Raw genomic sequence first — 14974 nt, 5'->3', positions numbered from 1 at the left:
CCATCGCAACGCGTGTGTGGTGCGTTGACATCATATCATGGTCGACAGATTCTTCGTGCAATGGGTCGCGGAGATCAATGTTGAAATGGAATGAAGGCGCTCCCATGAGACTTCGATGCTTGCAAGCTGGAGCTGGAGCTGCGCAATGCATGGCAACCCTTGGCCACGCCGGGTGTCAATATGGAGCCACCTGGACCCTTTTCCACAAGAGACATGCCATGCCCGTGGGAAACTGTTCGTTCTAGGCAGATGCACCATCGTGCAATATTGCAAAAATGATGGTCGCGAAGAGCAGCGAAAGGCTGGTGGGCATAAGTTGACGGTTTATCCAGAAAAGTCATCCTTCCCTAGTTCTATCAGTGTGAGATGAACAGGCAGTGGCAAGTGTGAGTAGTTGCCAGCATTCTTCGCGTTGTCAGGTCAGTTGCGACAACACCGTCTTCTTGAGCTTGGGCCGTGGGATGATGGTATCTATCATTCCTCCGACAGATGCTGGAGAATGCGAACACATGCTCGAGTATTTATTTATACTCCCCCGTCCTGGCTTGGCCTATTCGCCAAGTTCTTCAACCGTCTGCTCCTGTGAAGATCCAAGAAATTTAACCCTGGTGGTTGAGTGCTTGCCCACAGACTGTTGACCTTCCTGTGCCCAACTGTTTGATACCCATTTCATATTCAACTATTGTGAGTCTAACAGACTGGCGCCTTCTTCCTGGCCCACGGGCTGGTAGCCGCAGACTTCTACCCCGAGATGGGCGTTAAGCTAACAATTGCCAGTTCTATTCCATATACAAAATGAAGGGCGCTACCATTCTCTACGGCCTATTGGCCAGCACGGCCTCGGCACACATGCAGATGTCCAAGCCGTACCCTATTCGCAGCCCTCTGAACAAGGACTCTGACGGCCAGAAGGACTACTCATACACCAACCCGCTCTCGACATCCGGGTCGGACTACCCCTGCAAGGGCTACGCCAATGACCCCTTCGAGTCGCAGGCTACTTACCAGCCCGGTGGCTCATATGAGATGGAGCTCGAGGGCAGTGCCACTCACGACGGCGGCTCGTGCCAGCTGGCTCTGACCTATGACAAAGGCAAGACCTTCAAGGTCATCGAGTCCATCCTGGGCGACTGCCCCATCGCCAAGAAGTACGACTTCAAGATCCCCTCTGATGCTCCCTCTGGAGAGGCCCTTCTGGCGTGGACCTGGTTCAACAAGGTTGGAAACCGCGAGATGTACATGAACTGTGCCATGGTCACCATTGGCGGCGGCTCGAACGGCAAAGAGACTGCCGATTCACCGAAGGCCGGCGGCAAAAAGGTGGACGGCCAGCAGGCGGGTGGTGCGAAGGAAACCGAAGATAAGCAGGCTGCTCACCCTCCTATGGAAATGGAGAAGATGGAGCACCCTCACGAGAACCAGCGCCGCGAGTCTATGGAAGCGGAGACCGGTTTCAGCAGTCTGCCCGAAATCTTTGTTGCCAACGTTGACCAGGCCGGTAAGTGTCAGACTATCGAGGGTGAGGCAGTTGACTTCCCCGAGCCTGGTGACAATGTCGTCGGTCAAACCGATGGTAAGGGCAAGGGCTACAAGTGCGATGGCGATGCTCCCTTCCTGGGCAGCGGCAACGGTACCAAGAAGGCCAGCGCCAAACCTGCGGACAAGGCTGGCAAGAAGTCTGGCAAGAAGGCCGGTAAGGAGACTAGCAAGAACACCGGCGACAAGGTCGCCAACGCCAGCGACAAACGCGTCCTCGCTAGCAGCACCACCACACCCTCTATGTCGGCATCCAAGATCGCTTCAGCCTTCGGCAGTGCCTCTGCGAACCCTCGTATCTTTTCCACCGAGGCCTCGACCAACAACAACTACGGCAACTACGTTGGTCGCTTCACTTGCGTCTCTGGCGAGATCCTTTGCTCCCCCGATGGCTACACCTGGGCGATGTGCTCCAACGGCCGCCCTATCTTTATGGGTTCGGTTGCTGCTGGCATGTCTTGTCGCCTCGGTCAGATGGTGCTCACTGGCTACTAAGCCCCTCGCTTCGAGCTCTCCTTAAACCCGTAAGGCATCTGCTCGACGGGGTCGGTAGAGATCTGTTATCTTTTCCAATTGGGCCATATGGTGTTCGGCGCAGATGGTGGTTCCCTTTTCCTGTGGTAGTCCTCGTGCCTACTCAGCGACGTCTGTATCAACGCTGATGTCCTTATGTCGACTTGTATCCTTAATGATTATGTATTCAGACGTTTCTTTTGGTTCGCGTGGGGACTACTCCCTTTCTTCGACGCATGCGGAAGTCCAGTTTCCTTCATTGTATGTTAGCATCAGGAACCATACACCTTTTCTAAACTCTGTTTCTCGTATTTAGTTTTGTCTCGTGGCAAAGTTACTTGGTGAAGGCGCATTGGAAATTTCAATCGATTCATTATTATTATAATCCCAATGTCAGGCTTTCTGGAATGCCTTCGCCTCACATAATATATACCCTCCAATCTCAACAGTAAAGATGGTATCTCAGTTCTCAAAACGACAGAGCAAAGTCATGCAATCATCGACCGAGCCGGCATGGATTATGCGGGCCTAATCTGCGATATTCGCGCATGAGATGACCTGGCACTAGCCATCACATGTTCCAAACGCGACACGCCTCAAACTTAATAGTTGCCCGTGTACGCGGAGCTTCCGTAGCCATAGCCATTTTGGGCGCCTGTCGCGGGCACTCCAGTGGCACCGTTGGCGGCGGTCTTCTTGTTGCGTCCCCACGAGCCGAGCCAGTTCTTCTCGGTCTTCTTCTCCGCGTCGCCGAGCTCGACATCCATCGGAGTCGGGTGGCCAGGCAGATTGTCAGCGCCGGTAGCCTCGGGGCTGTTCTTGCTGCGGGCCCAGGGCCACTTGCGGCGGGAGCCGTACGTGTAGCCGTTGGCCGGGGAGGGGCCGAAACGCTTCTCGCGCTTGTGGTGACGGGCAAGCAAGACTTGGAAGAGGATAGAGATCAGGAAGAAGAAACTAGAAAATGACATGTTAGTATGACCAGGTACACATACGTCGTGGGGGTCCTGTCACTTACATTCCGATCACCGAAACAGCAAAGGTGACTTTCTCCAGCTTGCAAGCCATGCCGTAGTCCAGTCCAGAGGGGCTTTTATCGTTGGCGTTGCCGGTGCCCAGCGGAGTATTGACGCTGCCAGTGCACTTGTCGGCACCGCGGCGGGTCATGATAGCGATGGCGATCATCGCGCCAGTGAAGCACACATCCAGCACGACGCCGAGGAAAGCGAAGAAGGCGACGCCGCCGAGGCAGCAGACAAATACGATCCCAAGCATTCCGTACAGTGTAGCGGCACCCGCCAGACCCTCCACGGCCTTTATCCATGTCGCGATGGTCTGATCATGCTGGGTGAGGATAGCGAGGTAGTACGAGAAAATGCCGAGGATGACGGCAGCATCGAGGAACTGCAGCACGCGAATTGCGAGGCTGCAGAAGCGTAGGATCACGCCGCCGATGCCCATGATCGATGGTTGATGGGTTGGTATACTCTTGTGGATGATACCTTCGGGGGCGGGGGAGGAGTAGTTAAGAACGGGACGTGTTGAGGCAACAGGATTCAGGGAGGGTTATAAACCAACCTGGGGCCAGTCCCCTACACGACGCAATACCTTGAAGATCAGTGGATGCGGCCGATCCCTGGTGCGCTTGAAGGGTCCCATTGGTCACAACGTGGCGCAGCCACAGCTTTCCGTGGAGCCGGTGATGTCAAAAGCCAAGCGCCCGTGGGGCTCCGCCCAGCCTTGTTCCGCGCTGATTAGTTGCTGGCGCCACCGCATGTGAAGAAACTTCATGATCGGGAACGAAACTTTCATTCTTCAATAATTCATCCATAGTTAGGTCGCCCAGCCACACGCTGCGCCATAAGGCTCGACTTTTGGGCGGGTGGTGGAGGCGTGTAGTACTATAGACAGTTGGGTGCCCTGCAAGTATATACTTGCTGCCGGTAACTGCATAACATACCTATACGGAGCAAATCGGGGTGACGACGAAAAGACCATGATTGTGCGTGGCTTTTGGATGGGAAGCTGTGTTCATTTCACCCAGAATGGACACTACGTTGGCCAAATTCGATATACATATCGTGTTTATAATTATACCTATACTTCACACATCATGACCCCGGCGCGTGTATCATAGTGGAATATATAAGGAAATCCGAGTCTTCGTTCAGAAACCATCATTCACTCTTCTCTTGTTTTCTTTGATAATCGGCATCACTGGTGCCGTCCAAGGTTGTTCAAGTAGCCTTACCCAGAATGGCCTTGAACAAATGATTAGTGGTCCTTTCTATATTGACTTAGCTATGAGCGGATGATAGAGGGTTTATGTGCACCCGCCCACAAGAGGCATCCACGATTTCCAGGTCAGAATCTTGATTATACCACAAGATGAGTCATTATTATGCAAGGAAGAAGTAATTGAGCCAATCGCGCAAGCCGTATGGATTGTTGAATATTGGGGAGACATGCAAGTACGGGCGGGTCTCTGGAACGCTGGTGTTGCTTTTCTTGACGCAGGTTTTGTTAAAAGTTCGACGACAAAGATGTCTAAATTCATTTGAACACAAAAACAAACTGGAGTTTTTCATGTCTTAGAAGTTCCAGATAGGGTATATTTGCAAGGGGTAAGGATTATATGTGCGCATATATACGCATAACAGAGTTGATTCTCTGGTTGGTATAGCTATGGCATACCTTTCTGAGCGCTAGGTAATGTACGGTTATCACTGGCTAATTCATTTTCGTCTGTATCCATGTAGTCTGTAAGCCAGAATGATAACTCGGCTGGAAATGGAATACGAGGAAACAGACACATCATGCCCGTGAGGAAAGATCTTGATGTCGTAGTATTCCTACTGAATATAGCTAAACCAACCGAAGTCCATTTCGCATGATAACCTCTTCCAGTGGCGCCGTTCTGACATGGCGCCCGGGTGCATCTGTGAACTGGAAGTTGCTTTCTAGGTCTCTGCCGGTGCAGAAAGGGCGAAGGAAGTCAATCACAGCAATGTGACCGTTTTCCCGGGCCCAATCAGCAGGAATTCGACCGAAAGGATCTCTAATTAGAGGCGAGGCTCCATGCTGGACCAACAGCTTCACAGAATCCAATAGCCCCTTTCCAGCGGCATAATGCAGGGGGGCACCTATACCACTATACATATGGAAGTAATACTCATCGCCACAGTCTTGGTACATGATGTCGTTGACTGAATGGCCACGGTCTAGAAGATACTGAAGAACTTCTAGCCGGTCATCCAGCTCACGCATTGCCGCGTAATGCATCACCTGGCCATGCTTTAAAGATGCGCTATAGTCGAGAAGAAGCTGGATTGTTGTAAATGGTGCCTCCTTAAATGCGATTGACAAAGGTGTGCGATCCGTATGTTTATAACACCGCCGATTAGGATCTGCTCCATGGGAAAGGAACCACTCTGTTAAGGCACTATCATAAAAAGAGAATCTATGATACAGAGTTCGTTAGAAGCCAATTAGGTATCTAAATGATACAAGCTTACGCTAGAGGTCCAGGCGTATTCCAGTTAACTGGCATATTGATGTCCCATCCGTGGATAAGAAAAGCTTCTAAAGCTTGATATGCCGTGCTTGTGGTGGCTTGTATAATAAGCCGAGAGTCCATAGAAACGTGGTTCTTAAGTAGACAGCAGATAAGGTCAAATGAGTTTTTCTCCACTGCCTCATAAAGAAGGGGAATTGTTTTTGCTTGGAAGGTTTCGTCGTCGAGGCTGTCGCGTAACTTAGAAAGTGTAGTGTGAACTCCTTCTGTATTATTGAACTGAAAATAGGCTCTAATTTGAGCTATTTCATCAAATATAATGAGGTCGAAGTTCGACATTTCTGAGAACAGTGAATGAGAGATATGGACAAAGACTGGAGGGAGGGAAAGCTGAGCGCTTCTAAGGACCTTCGCGCGTGACGCAGTCGGCCCGGGACAACGTGGATCCGAGGGATTAAATGGGTTCAGAAACCTGAAGTTTAACACCCGAACAACGCTTTTGTTTATACCTCCAACTTCTGTCTAATCAAAGACTAGAACAATAGATGGAAAGCCGTAATAAAGAGCGAACGATCTGACGAATAATACTCATGTAAATAAGCAATATTGGCGGAGTTGACTGGAAACCATGAAATCTGGGCAAATCTGTATACACATTGTCTGATTACATGACATGAAATGTACAGTCAGAGCACGGGCGAAGACGAGGAGAAAGGAGAAGTGGGCAGGCGACGAAGAGCGCGAAGTTGGAAGGGGGGGGGGGATAAGGGTGTCTTTATAGAAGCCACGCACGGCGACGCACGAGAACTCATGACGCTAAACCCGAAAGGACGGAGCTAGACCCCGGGGGTTAATTCGCCGTCACCCAAGTATACGGAGTATACTGACGAATCTAGTGCAACCATGATACATGGAACCGGAGTGAGGTTGCCTGTTCACGACTGTGCGTCCACCAAGATCTTGCAGTGCTGGTCCCGGTGTTCCAGTAGTGCTGTGAACCCTTTTTCCACCACTTCATCTAGACGTATCCGCGAGGTAATCATCGCTTCTGGCTTAAGTTGGCCTGGATAGCATGGTTAGCAATGACACATCGCTCGAGAGCTTCATATCAACAACGACCAAGACATACCGTAACTGATGGCCCGAATCGTATCCAAAAACGATATCTCGTCATACAGTGCAGCTCCCATATACCGCAACTCATTGTACATCAGCTGGTTGACAGGGATCGATGGCTTCTTTTCCCAGACGGCGATATTGACAATCGTTCCCTGCGCACGGCACGCGGGAATAGCACCCACGAGCGCCTTCTCAACTCCCGCCGTATCGAAGATCACATCGGCACCAACCCCATCGGTCAACTCACGGACCCGCTGCGCAACGTCCACCTCGCGCGGATCAAGAATGCGGGTGGCGCCGTAGTCTGTGCAGAGCCTCTTGCGGTTTTCCATCAATTCGGCCACCATAATATGCTTTGCGCCCTGCAGTTTCAGCACCTGCACCACGCCGATCCCAATCGGACCGCCGCCGATGATTAGCACCGAGTCGCCAACTTTAAATGGTGATATGTTCACAGCGTGCCAGGATACTGCGAGGGGTTCAACGAGTGCTGCTGCTTCCAGCGAGACGGTGTCTGGGAGCGCGTAGAAGTGTCCTGCAGGCGCGACGATCTTTCTTGACATTCCGCCACCGAAACCTGTTACTTGTTAGGCTCGATGGTGAGATTGGCGTGCTATTCACAATATTTGTAACTGACCACTTAAGCCGATGAAACCAATATTCTCGCAGCAATGGTTGTATCCCCGCTTGCAAGCGCAACAAGTCCCGTCGAAGATAGTCGGGCGGACGACGGCGCGCTGGCCAGGGAACACATGGGTCACATCGTCGCCGACTTCTTCAATAATACCGCCGAATTCGTGTCCCAATGGGGCAGGGTAGCTTGAGCCTGTAATGCAATGAGGCTTTTTTGGGATCAACACAGGACCGCCAATGTATTCGTGAAGGTCTGCGCTTGATCAGTCCAAGCGGACCTAGGTACCGCAAATAGTAGTAGAAACATACCACTGCCACAAATCCCCACATAGGCTGGTCTCATCTGTATGGGATATTCTTAGTATGGCTCTACTCACGTTATGGTTCGTGAGCGTGTACATACCTTGACTTGGCCTTTGCCGCAGACCGGCTCCTCCACTTCGTCGATGCGAATATCACGCGGTCCATGAAAGCGGACGGACTGCATTACGGGTGCGCTTTTGAGTGTTGTATGCAGCATGTCTGCTGCGTGCGTCGATGTGCTCAGCATGTTCATGGTTTCAGTTTCATCAAATCTGTTGGCAATTCCGTTGTTTAACTGCTTCCAGAAGTGCCTTCGCTATCGGAGGGCCATAGGCGCTGACTGTCGTATCGATATGTATCACTAGGTGCCGAGGTGAAAGAACCAAATAGATGAATGTGTGGCAATGTCGAATGGAGAGGATGGTAGAAGAACCACGAAGGAACCGAAAATATGCTTAGATTACTGATCCTAGTCGAGATACGAAGTGGTGACTGGGGATCTTTATAGGGGCTGGTTCACATCAAATCCATTCGACGTCATCCATCGTGAACTCTGGGAGAGCTATGGAAACAAGGTCTAGATTCAGAGTTTGGTATCAGGGTAGGAAGTCACTTGGTCCCCAGGAAGCAAAACTATTTGCTGGGCCCATAGAGCCGGAGTGCTAGCTTGTGTCACTAGGGTTCATTCCAAGGATCCATCGAGTTGCGGAACCGACAAGGGAGGGCTTTGCTGGCCAAGAGCACTGGGTATCCAATGGAGATAACAGGTTGGCTGGCCGGAAGTCAAACCAGTGGACAGGAGGTGTCAGATCAAACGTCGCTGCGGGTGGCGTCATGGGCTTTCGAGCTGGTGAAAGCTCCCATCTAAGGTGACATGATTTGCAGGAACAGGATCTCACACGCTGCGAGTAGAACGTTCGAAGAATGACTGAAGAATCCCAGATGAGCAAGTGAGGTTCCCAGTTACATAAGACTGACATGAGGAACAGTTCGCAGCATCGGGACAGGGAGGATCGGGAGTAGGTCGTCATGCATCATATACATCATGAGTAACTGGGTTCTTTCCCCAGATACGAGTTGGGTGAGATCCCACCAATGAGCGAGCGGCCTTGGTGGGACAGGCGATGTAGCGGAATTACCAGCAGCAATTGAGCAGTGTCCTGGATGGCGGACCAGCCATTCAAGAGGCCTCCTCGCGCTGGTGGTCGATGAATGCGCGGAGGATTTGATCCAGCCCCTCGTTGCGGCGACCAAGCATCAGGACATCCGATACATTGACGGTCGACCGCCCGGCATGCCTAAAATGGTAATGCCGATCAGTACCAGAATCCAAGACGGTAGATTCCAAGGACGAAGGAAACCAAGAAATCATGATCCTGTTTCGGTGCATTCGACTCTTGATTGAGGTCGACTCACTTTGCAAATGACTCGATATCAATGCTGGCGGTTTCTGTATGATCGTCAGATAAGGGCGACGCTGAGCTGGGGCTGACGCAATTGTATTGGACGTCACGCCAGTGTGTGCAGACCGAGAATAGGAAAAAAAAAATCGTGCAAAGCTCAAGATCTAGTACATACCAATTTGTGCCCACACCAGCTCTGTCAGGGCGGCGATGAACTGCGGTGTCGCGTTGATGCCGAGATTGAAGGTCTCCTCGTCCACAATCTTGCCGATGTTGAGCCAGAGGTGGGCTTTCAAGCGCTGTTGGATCTGGCATGAGCCTAAGAGATACCACAAACAGAATAGCATGACACTCACCTCCTCAAGGCTGTATTCTTCATTCTGCTCCGCGTTTGAAGACATGGCGAGCGTGAGGATGTGAAGCTTCCGCCGGCGCGCGTCCCATACATAAACGATGCGGGTGCTGATTGGCCGGGGACGCGTCGACGGAGCAGGAGTTGATCCGGCCGCCGCGCTGCTGCGGCATCATTTCCACCTTCCTATCACGTCCGCTCCGTTCTATCACCTTGTTCCAACAGTGACTGTCAATTTCCACGCGGAAGGAGCTTCTCTGCTTCTCTACAGCTTTCCTTCCTCCTTTTTGAAGTTCCTCTCCCGCTTTGGTATTCTATTCATTTCCTCTATCCCTTTTCATTCCTCCTGTTTGGAGCAGAAAAATCAACCTTCTATCCGCGGACACCCGGATCCCCGCCAACACAATAAAAAAGTCAAGCACGACAACATGGCCAACGCCGAAGGCGATCTCAGCGACATGGCCGCTGAGGCGACCGCCGACTTCTTCAACCAACTCTTTGAAACCGTCGACGCGGCCGTCCGTCGTTTCTTCAAGAACTTCTACGCTTCCTTCGCCGAGGTCAGCATGCGCCGCTGGACCAAGGTCATTCTCAGCGTGATCTTCTACATTCTCATCCGCCCGTACATCGAGAAGTTTTTCAAGTACCTCCACGACCGGGAGCGCCGCAAGGAGAAGGAGAAGAAGGAGGCCCAGAAGGCTGCGCTGGGCGGGAAGAAGGCCAAGATGTCCGCCAATGCGCTGCGTGGTGGCGAGAGCGGCAAGGTACTGGGCGAGGTGGACAACACGGAAGATGAGGTGGAAGACGACGAGGAGAACGAGCTGGCGCAGGCTAGTGGTGTGCCCGAGTGGAACGGCATGGCCCGCAAGCGTCAAAAGAGATACCTGAAGAACCTCAAGAAGGAGAATGGCAAGCGCGCGGAGAAGCTGTCAGAAGACCAGATGATGGAGCTGCTGGACTGGAGCGAGTCGGAGGATGAGAAGAAGAGCGCATAAATCTTCCCTGAGGGACACGGGGCGTGGCGACGAAAAAAAAATAGACTGTACGTGTCCAATGTGTACTGTGAGCCCGTAAGTAGATCTGATTAATTGGCATGCATGTAACTATATTCGAATTGTAGAACAAGGCCTGTGGCTGTGCCTGATATTTTCTGCTCATCTAAGGGGATAGTGCCCATCACGCAAAACTGTAGCTACGTCCAGAATCGCCGTCCGATGTACAAATTGGCTTGCACAGGTGAGGGGAGGCTGGGAGCGCTACATTCTAGAGCGTAAATTTTCGTTGCCACCCTACCAATCCTTATAAGCATCATTCGTTCGTAATAAGAGAAATCCCGCAGCTCATTCCCAGATAATTTATCTCAACATCTAGAAATAAGTGAAATCTAATGTAACCGACGTAGTGCCTCGATCATCTCCTTGACTCCATCAATAGTGCCCGAGCCCACCTCCGAAACGATCTCCTCTTGCAATATTGGGTCGCAGTTCAAGAACTGCTCGATAAGCTCGCCATCAACGAAGCGATACGGCCCATCAGCTGAGCGGGTGAGAGTGCGGAAAGCGCGGAATTTGTCGAAGGGGAGATCGCCGAGCGAGTCGACCTTCTGCGCAATGACATTTTGTAGTGTCATCAGGAAATCTTGGTGTTCTGGGTTGATCAGTGCGAAGAGGTAGATTGATCCCTCAACCTGTTGACAAAGTTAGCAGACGTCTAATCGCTAGTGCATGAGTGGTCCATACAGTTGCCAGGAACGCCCGCGGTGTCACGGTGACGCTGACGAGTTGCGGGATGTGAATCGGGCGAATACGGTTGACCATTTCACCCAACGCAATCTCACTCGTAGGGACGAGTCGGTGTTTGTCCTGGTCAGTGACGCCGTTCGTGTTTCGGGACAAGACAATCAGGTTACCCTGGGCCTCGCTGACGAGAAGCGTGTCTTCGCCAACGGAGGCAACGGCCGTGGTCCAGACGGTCTGATAGTGTCGGCCGATCTCCTTTAGCTCGTGCTTTAAAATATCGTTCTTGTCCGATGAATCGCTGACGTATTTGACAATACAGACACTCTTCATGAGATCTGCTACCAAGACCATATCGTCGACGACCGTAAGATCAGTAGGTGCGGTTGAAGTGCGATAAGAGGCAAGCTTCTCAAGTTTCATCGATCCGAAGTTATTGTTGATGACTTTGTAGATGACAACCTAGGAAGTCACATAAGAAATTATATCAAGCCGAAAAAAAAGATCGGGTGACACTTACTGTCTTGACCAGCGCCGCGACAATCTTGTCACCCATAATAGCGAGCGCTCGGCATGCACCCATCACTGCCAACTCTGCGACTTGGGTCAATTTGCGCCCATGGTCGACTTCAAATACTAGAATCCGCCCGCGGATTGATCCTTCCCTATCGTCCTCATTCAAAAATGCCGTGCCGACCACGAATCGATCCTTCATCACATCTCTTCCATGTTCGTCCTTTCCAGCTGAAAACTCAGCACGAATAACAGTCTCGATCAGTTCCTCTTGCCGAAGTTCGACCACATCCAAGCGGCGGAACATGATTTCGTCTGCGAGAACAAAATGGCTTTTGACCATTTCGACACCATCCTCCAACTTGCGGTCGATTGTGCCGAGACCGAAAGCCTTTTCAGAGGGCGAGTAGGCCACGCGGCGTACAGTGGACCCCATGGGTAGTGTTTGAATCTGAGTCGTGCGCTCCTTGTCCACCAATGCAATCTTAAGTTCTCGTGCGGTGGCCACCGCGATGGATTCGGGGAAGGCCTCTGTATTGAGATGACAGATGCGTGATGCACCTTCAGAGTTCACCGCGGAGTATATAATGCGTCCCTCAGACCCGTAGATCAGACTGGGATTCTCGCAAGTGGCAAAGACGTTGTATAGACCGTCGCCACGCGGCAGCTTTTTGAATGTTGGCTGTTCGGATCCGAGAACCAATTTGTTCATGCCTGTTAATGAATGATCTTGCGGATTCAGGAAGAAAGTGATAACACAGCCGTCGGCCATGGAAATGAAGAGCGTAGGTGGACTGTTTGCGAGTACTTCGGCAACCAGAACAGATCGAGGGAAAGCTTCCCCAGTTGGTCCTAATGACTTGCTCTGGAGCTCTGATAGGTCATTTATGTTCAGGATTGAGACCTTTGCCAATTGGGGGAAGCCAGCGATACAGACTCCTGCAGGCTTAGAGGGGACTGTCACACCAGAAATCTGCTGGTCCGCACCGAAGTCCTTCTGCGTGATGAGGTGGGCATTATTCCGAATATCGAAAGATACCAAAACCTGACCACCAATGACGAGAGCGAGGTGGTCATTATTGGCCGAGGCAGCAGTAATGGCCCTTTGTGTAGGTGGTGTCCACTCAAAGGTGACCATCCCACTTTCGAGGTCAGCAATCAACACTCTCTTCTCCGTAACCTGCAGAATTCGACCCCCAGTCAGATTGGCTGCTACCAGAGTACTTTCATCCAGAGAGATCCCTAGGAAACTCTCCAGCTCCTCAACTTCGCCTTCAGCACTGAATTTGAACACTCGCGTTTCATCAACGAAGGTGACCAAGAGCGTGTCGAGGTATTCGCCTGTGCTCTGCACCTGCAATCCCCATAGGTCTGTGATGTGATGCATTTCGCCCAGAATGCCGAGTTCCTCCATGCCGACACCACTTCGCACACTCCGCAGAGTTCCATCATCGAAAGCTCCCGAGCCAGTCACGATTCGGGCCTGTCCAGATGAAAACTCATGCGTCTGGCTCTCACTGGATCGATTACCGAGATCCATCACTGTAAAGTCCAGAATGGGAGCAATGTTGGATAATGTCTGGATGACTTCAAATGACCCATCACTGATTCGAAGGACCTGCGAATCGCCTTGTTGTGATCCAACGAATAATATTCCTCCGCCCAGATAAACAAGCACTGTTGCCCGCGATGTGTTGCCTAGGTGGTCGAGCTTCCAGTCTTCAACTTCGCCGTCACCGTTCAAGATGAACATCAGGAAGAACAGCCGCCCATAATCATCGGCCAGCAACCACCGCTGGCTGTCGACCTTTTCCCAGGCCACAAAGACAGTCGCTTCGTCGAGATCACGAGAGATAACATCGTTTGCATGGTCATTAATGTACTTGATAGATGTCTCTCCAAGGACAATGAGGCCACCTGCATCAACTGGATCAGCATACAACATATTTTAGGAGGTACTCTTTTACACAACATACCTAACGGGGCTGGAATGGGAATCAAATGGGAGGACCCATAGTCAAGTTCATGACCAAACACTCCACCATCCAGCTTTTGTTCCTGTACTTCCTTGAAAGTCGCATCTGCAGGCCCACTCGACGTGGCTCGGCTATACTCCAGCTCCCGAATCCTTAAACGGACTTTCTTCTGATTATCCTCGTACAACAGCGCCAGCCACGGCTGATTTGACCCAGAGTGAAGGAAAGCCGACGAGCGAACAAACAACTCATCGATGCGAGAGGCAGTTGGCTCGCCCAACTCGCCAACCTGGGGTGCATCAGCCTGCAAAGCAGCCTGCGAAACCCGGCCTTTCCTCTTGGTCGGCTCAATTATCGGAATCACGACAACAATGCCCTCATATACCTCCAGAGTCATGAACCGCCCACTTGGGTCGAGGAGGCATCGCGGATTGGTTTGTGCTTCGCGGGCGGACGGCTCGGAGATATCGACATAGCTGCGTGCTGTGCGGATTTCATTATTCTCATTATCCCAAGACAGAGTGAAATAGTTATACTGGTCGGTGCCAACGAAAAGGTGATCAGTCGTGGAATTCGCTGGGGCCGGGAGGCGGGCGAGCATTGTCACCTGCGCATACAGTGCGCGGGTCGCAGCAAGGGTGAGGCCATCAGGGGTGAGGGTGTAGAATTCGAGGCGGTTTGACTTTCTGTTCAACTCCAATAAGATAATCAGCAAATATGTCCCATGGCGCTGAGCTGCAGCCGGCTATAGGCTATATGTTGGGTTACCGCAGGATACACGGCGTGTCGGCGGGTAGACTCACGCGGCAACCAAGCAGTCGTCTTCCGAATTCATGAAGTTCAGCTTCACTGCGTGGCGAATGGCACTAGCCCGGTGAATGGGTACCACATAGGCCATGATGGTGGTCCTGTAGTCCGTGGTATCTCACAATTTGTGTAGGGCGGAGCTTGCGCTGAAGGGTCGCAGGACCAGTGCGGGGGTAGCACCGCAAGGTCGAGACGAAACTGGTCGGGACTCAGATGGAGAGGAAGATGTTTCAGACCTAATATTGTGAATGGCACATTTCTCCCATTGAGAACTCGAGGATTGAGTGCTGTTGCTGGGAGAGCAGGAGGGTGGTGAGGTTTGCTGGGCGGTGCCAATGACGACGTTGAAGTCCGCGCTTACAGCCGAAAACAGGCTGCGATCATCTGTATTGGACCCGCTAGGCGCGAGCTCTTATGGGGTTTACATCGCTCGATATTCAAATAGATCATCCCATCTATTTCCAAAACAAAATTAAAATTCTTTTGTAAATCAATGTCTACTATGTCGTCATTCCATCGAGGCAGTCCACAAATCCAAGCAGAAAGCCGAGCGGCCTTCGTATGTCCTCACA

General features: G+C 51.6%; 8 protein-coding genes across 8 annotated transcripts; 2 read left to right on the top strand and 6 right to left on the bottom strand.

Moving 5' to 3' along the window:
• Nucleotides 1-795: 795 nt before the first annotated feature.
• On the top strand, nucleotides 796-2031 carry N7459_004660 (putative extracellular protein; the record flags this gene model as incomplete). Its single annotated transcript, XM_056943844.1, has 1 exon — nucleotides 796-2031. One exon carries the CDS (start codon nucleotides 796-798, stop codon nucleotides 2029-2031), a length of 1236 nt encoding a protein of 411 aa, XP_056800727.1.
• Nucleotides 2032-2651: 620 nt separating this feature from the next.
• On the bottom strand, nucleotides 2652-3507 carry N7459_004659 (uncharacterized protein; the record flags this gene model as incomplete). Its single annotated transcript, XM_056943843.1, has 2 exons — nucleotides 2652-3003; nucleotides 3065-3507. 2 exons carry the CDS (start codon nucleotides 3505-3507, stop codon nucleotides 2652-2654), a joined length of 795 nt encoding a protein of 264 aa, XP_056800726.1.
• A 1404-nt stretch (nucleotides 3508-4911) lies between these two features.
• N7459_004658 (ankyrin repeat domain-containing protein) lies at nucleotides 4912-5899 on the bottom strand (the record flags this gene model as incomplete). Its single annotated transcript, XM_056943842.1, has 2 exons — nucleotides 4912-5506; nucleotides 5562-5899. 2 exons carry the CDS (start codon nucleotides 5897-5899, stop codon nucleotides 4912-4914), a joined length of 933 nt encoding a protein of 310 aa, XP_056800725.1.
• A 596-nt stretch (nucleotides 5900-6495) lies between these two features.
• On the bottom strand, nucleotides 6496-7868 carry N7459_004657 (uncharacterized protein; the record flags this gene model as incomplete). The annotated part of the gene is made up of 5 exons (XM_056943841.1): nucleotides 6496-6623; nucleotides 6690-7256; nucleotides 7317-7565; nucleotides 7622-7655; nucleotides 7716-7868. The coding sequence occupies 5 exons, from the start codon at nucleotides 7866-7868 to the stop codon at nucleotides 6496-6498; spliced, it is 1131 nt and encodes a 376-aa protein (XP_056800724.1).
• A 927-nt stretch (nucleotides 7869-8795) lies between these two features.
• N7459_004656 (CENP-S family protein) lies at nucleotides 8796-9419 on the bottom strand (the record flags this gene model as incomplete). The annotated part of the gene is made up of 3 exons (XM_056943840.1): nucleotides 8796-8913; nucleotides 9032-9065; nucleotides 9194-9419. 3 exons carry the CDS (start codon nucleotides 9417-9419, stop codon nucleotides 8796-8798), a joined length of 378 nt encoding a protein of 125 aa, XP_056800723.1.
• A 52-nt stretch (nucleotides 9420-9471) lies between these two features.
• N7459_004655 (uncharacterized protein) lies at nucleotides 9472-10365 on the top strand (the record flags this gene model as incomplete). Its single annotated transcript, XM_056943839.1, has 1 exon — nucleotides 9472-10365. One exon carries the CDS (start codon nucleotides 9472-9474, stop codon nucleotides 10363-10365), a length of 894 nt encoding a protein of 297 aa, XP_056800722.1.
• Nucleotides 10366-10754: 389 nt separating this feature from the next.
• Nucleotides 10755-11529, bottom strand: N7459_004654 (uncharacterized protein; the record flags this gene model as incomplete). The annotated part of the gene is made up of 2 exons (XM_056943838.1): nucleotides 10755-11057; nucleotides 11110-11529. The coding sequence occupies 2 exons, from the start codon at nucleotides 11527-11529 to the stop codon at nucleotides 10755-10757; spliced, it is 723 nt and encodes a 240-aa protein (XP_056800721.1).
• Nucleotides 11530-11593: 64 nt separating this feature from the next.
• N7459_004653 (mono-functional DNA-alkylating methyl methanesulfonate N-terminal domain-containing protein) lies at nucleotides 11594-14493 on the bottom strand (the record flags this gene model as incomplete). The annotated part of the gene is made up of 3 exons (XM_056943837.1): nucleotides 11594-13545; nucleotides 13596-14281; nucleotides 14399-14493. 3 exons carry the CDS (start codon nucleotides 14491-14493, stop codon nucleotides 11594-11596), a joined length of 2733 nt encoding a protein of 910 aa, XP_056800720.1.
• Between the last annotated feature and the right edge of the window lie 481 nt (nucleotides 14494-14974).

This window comes from Penicillium hispanicum (genome assembly GCF_028827665.1).
Source record: "Penicillium hispanicum strain IBT 35686 chromosome Unknown utg000004l_segment0_segment0, whole genome shotgun sequence".
In the NCBI taxonomy this organism is placed as follows: domain Eukaryota; kingdom Fungi; phylum Ascomycota; class Eurotiomycetes; order Eurotiales; family Aspergillaceae; genus Penicillium; species Penicillium hispanicum.
The sequence above is the reverse complement of the archived record's forward strand: the minus strand, read 5'-3'. Positions and strand labels throughout refer to the sequence as shown.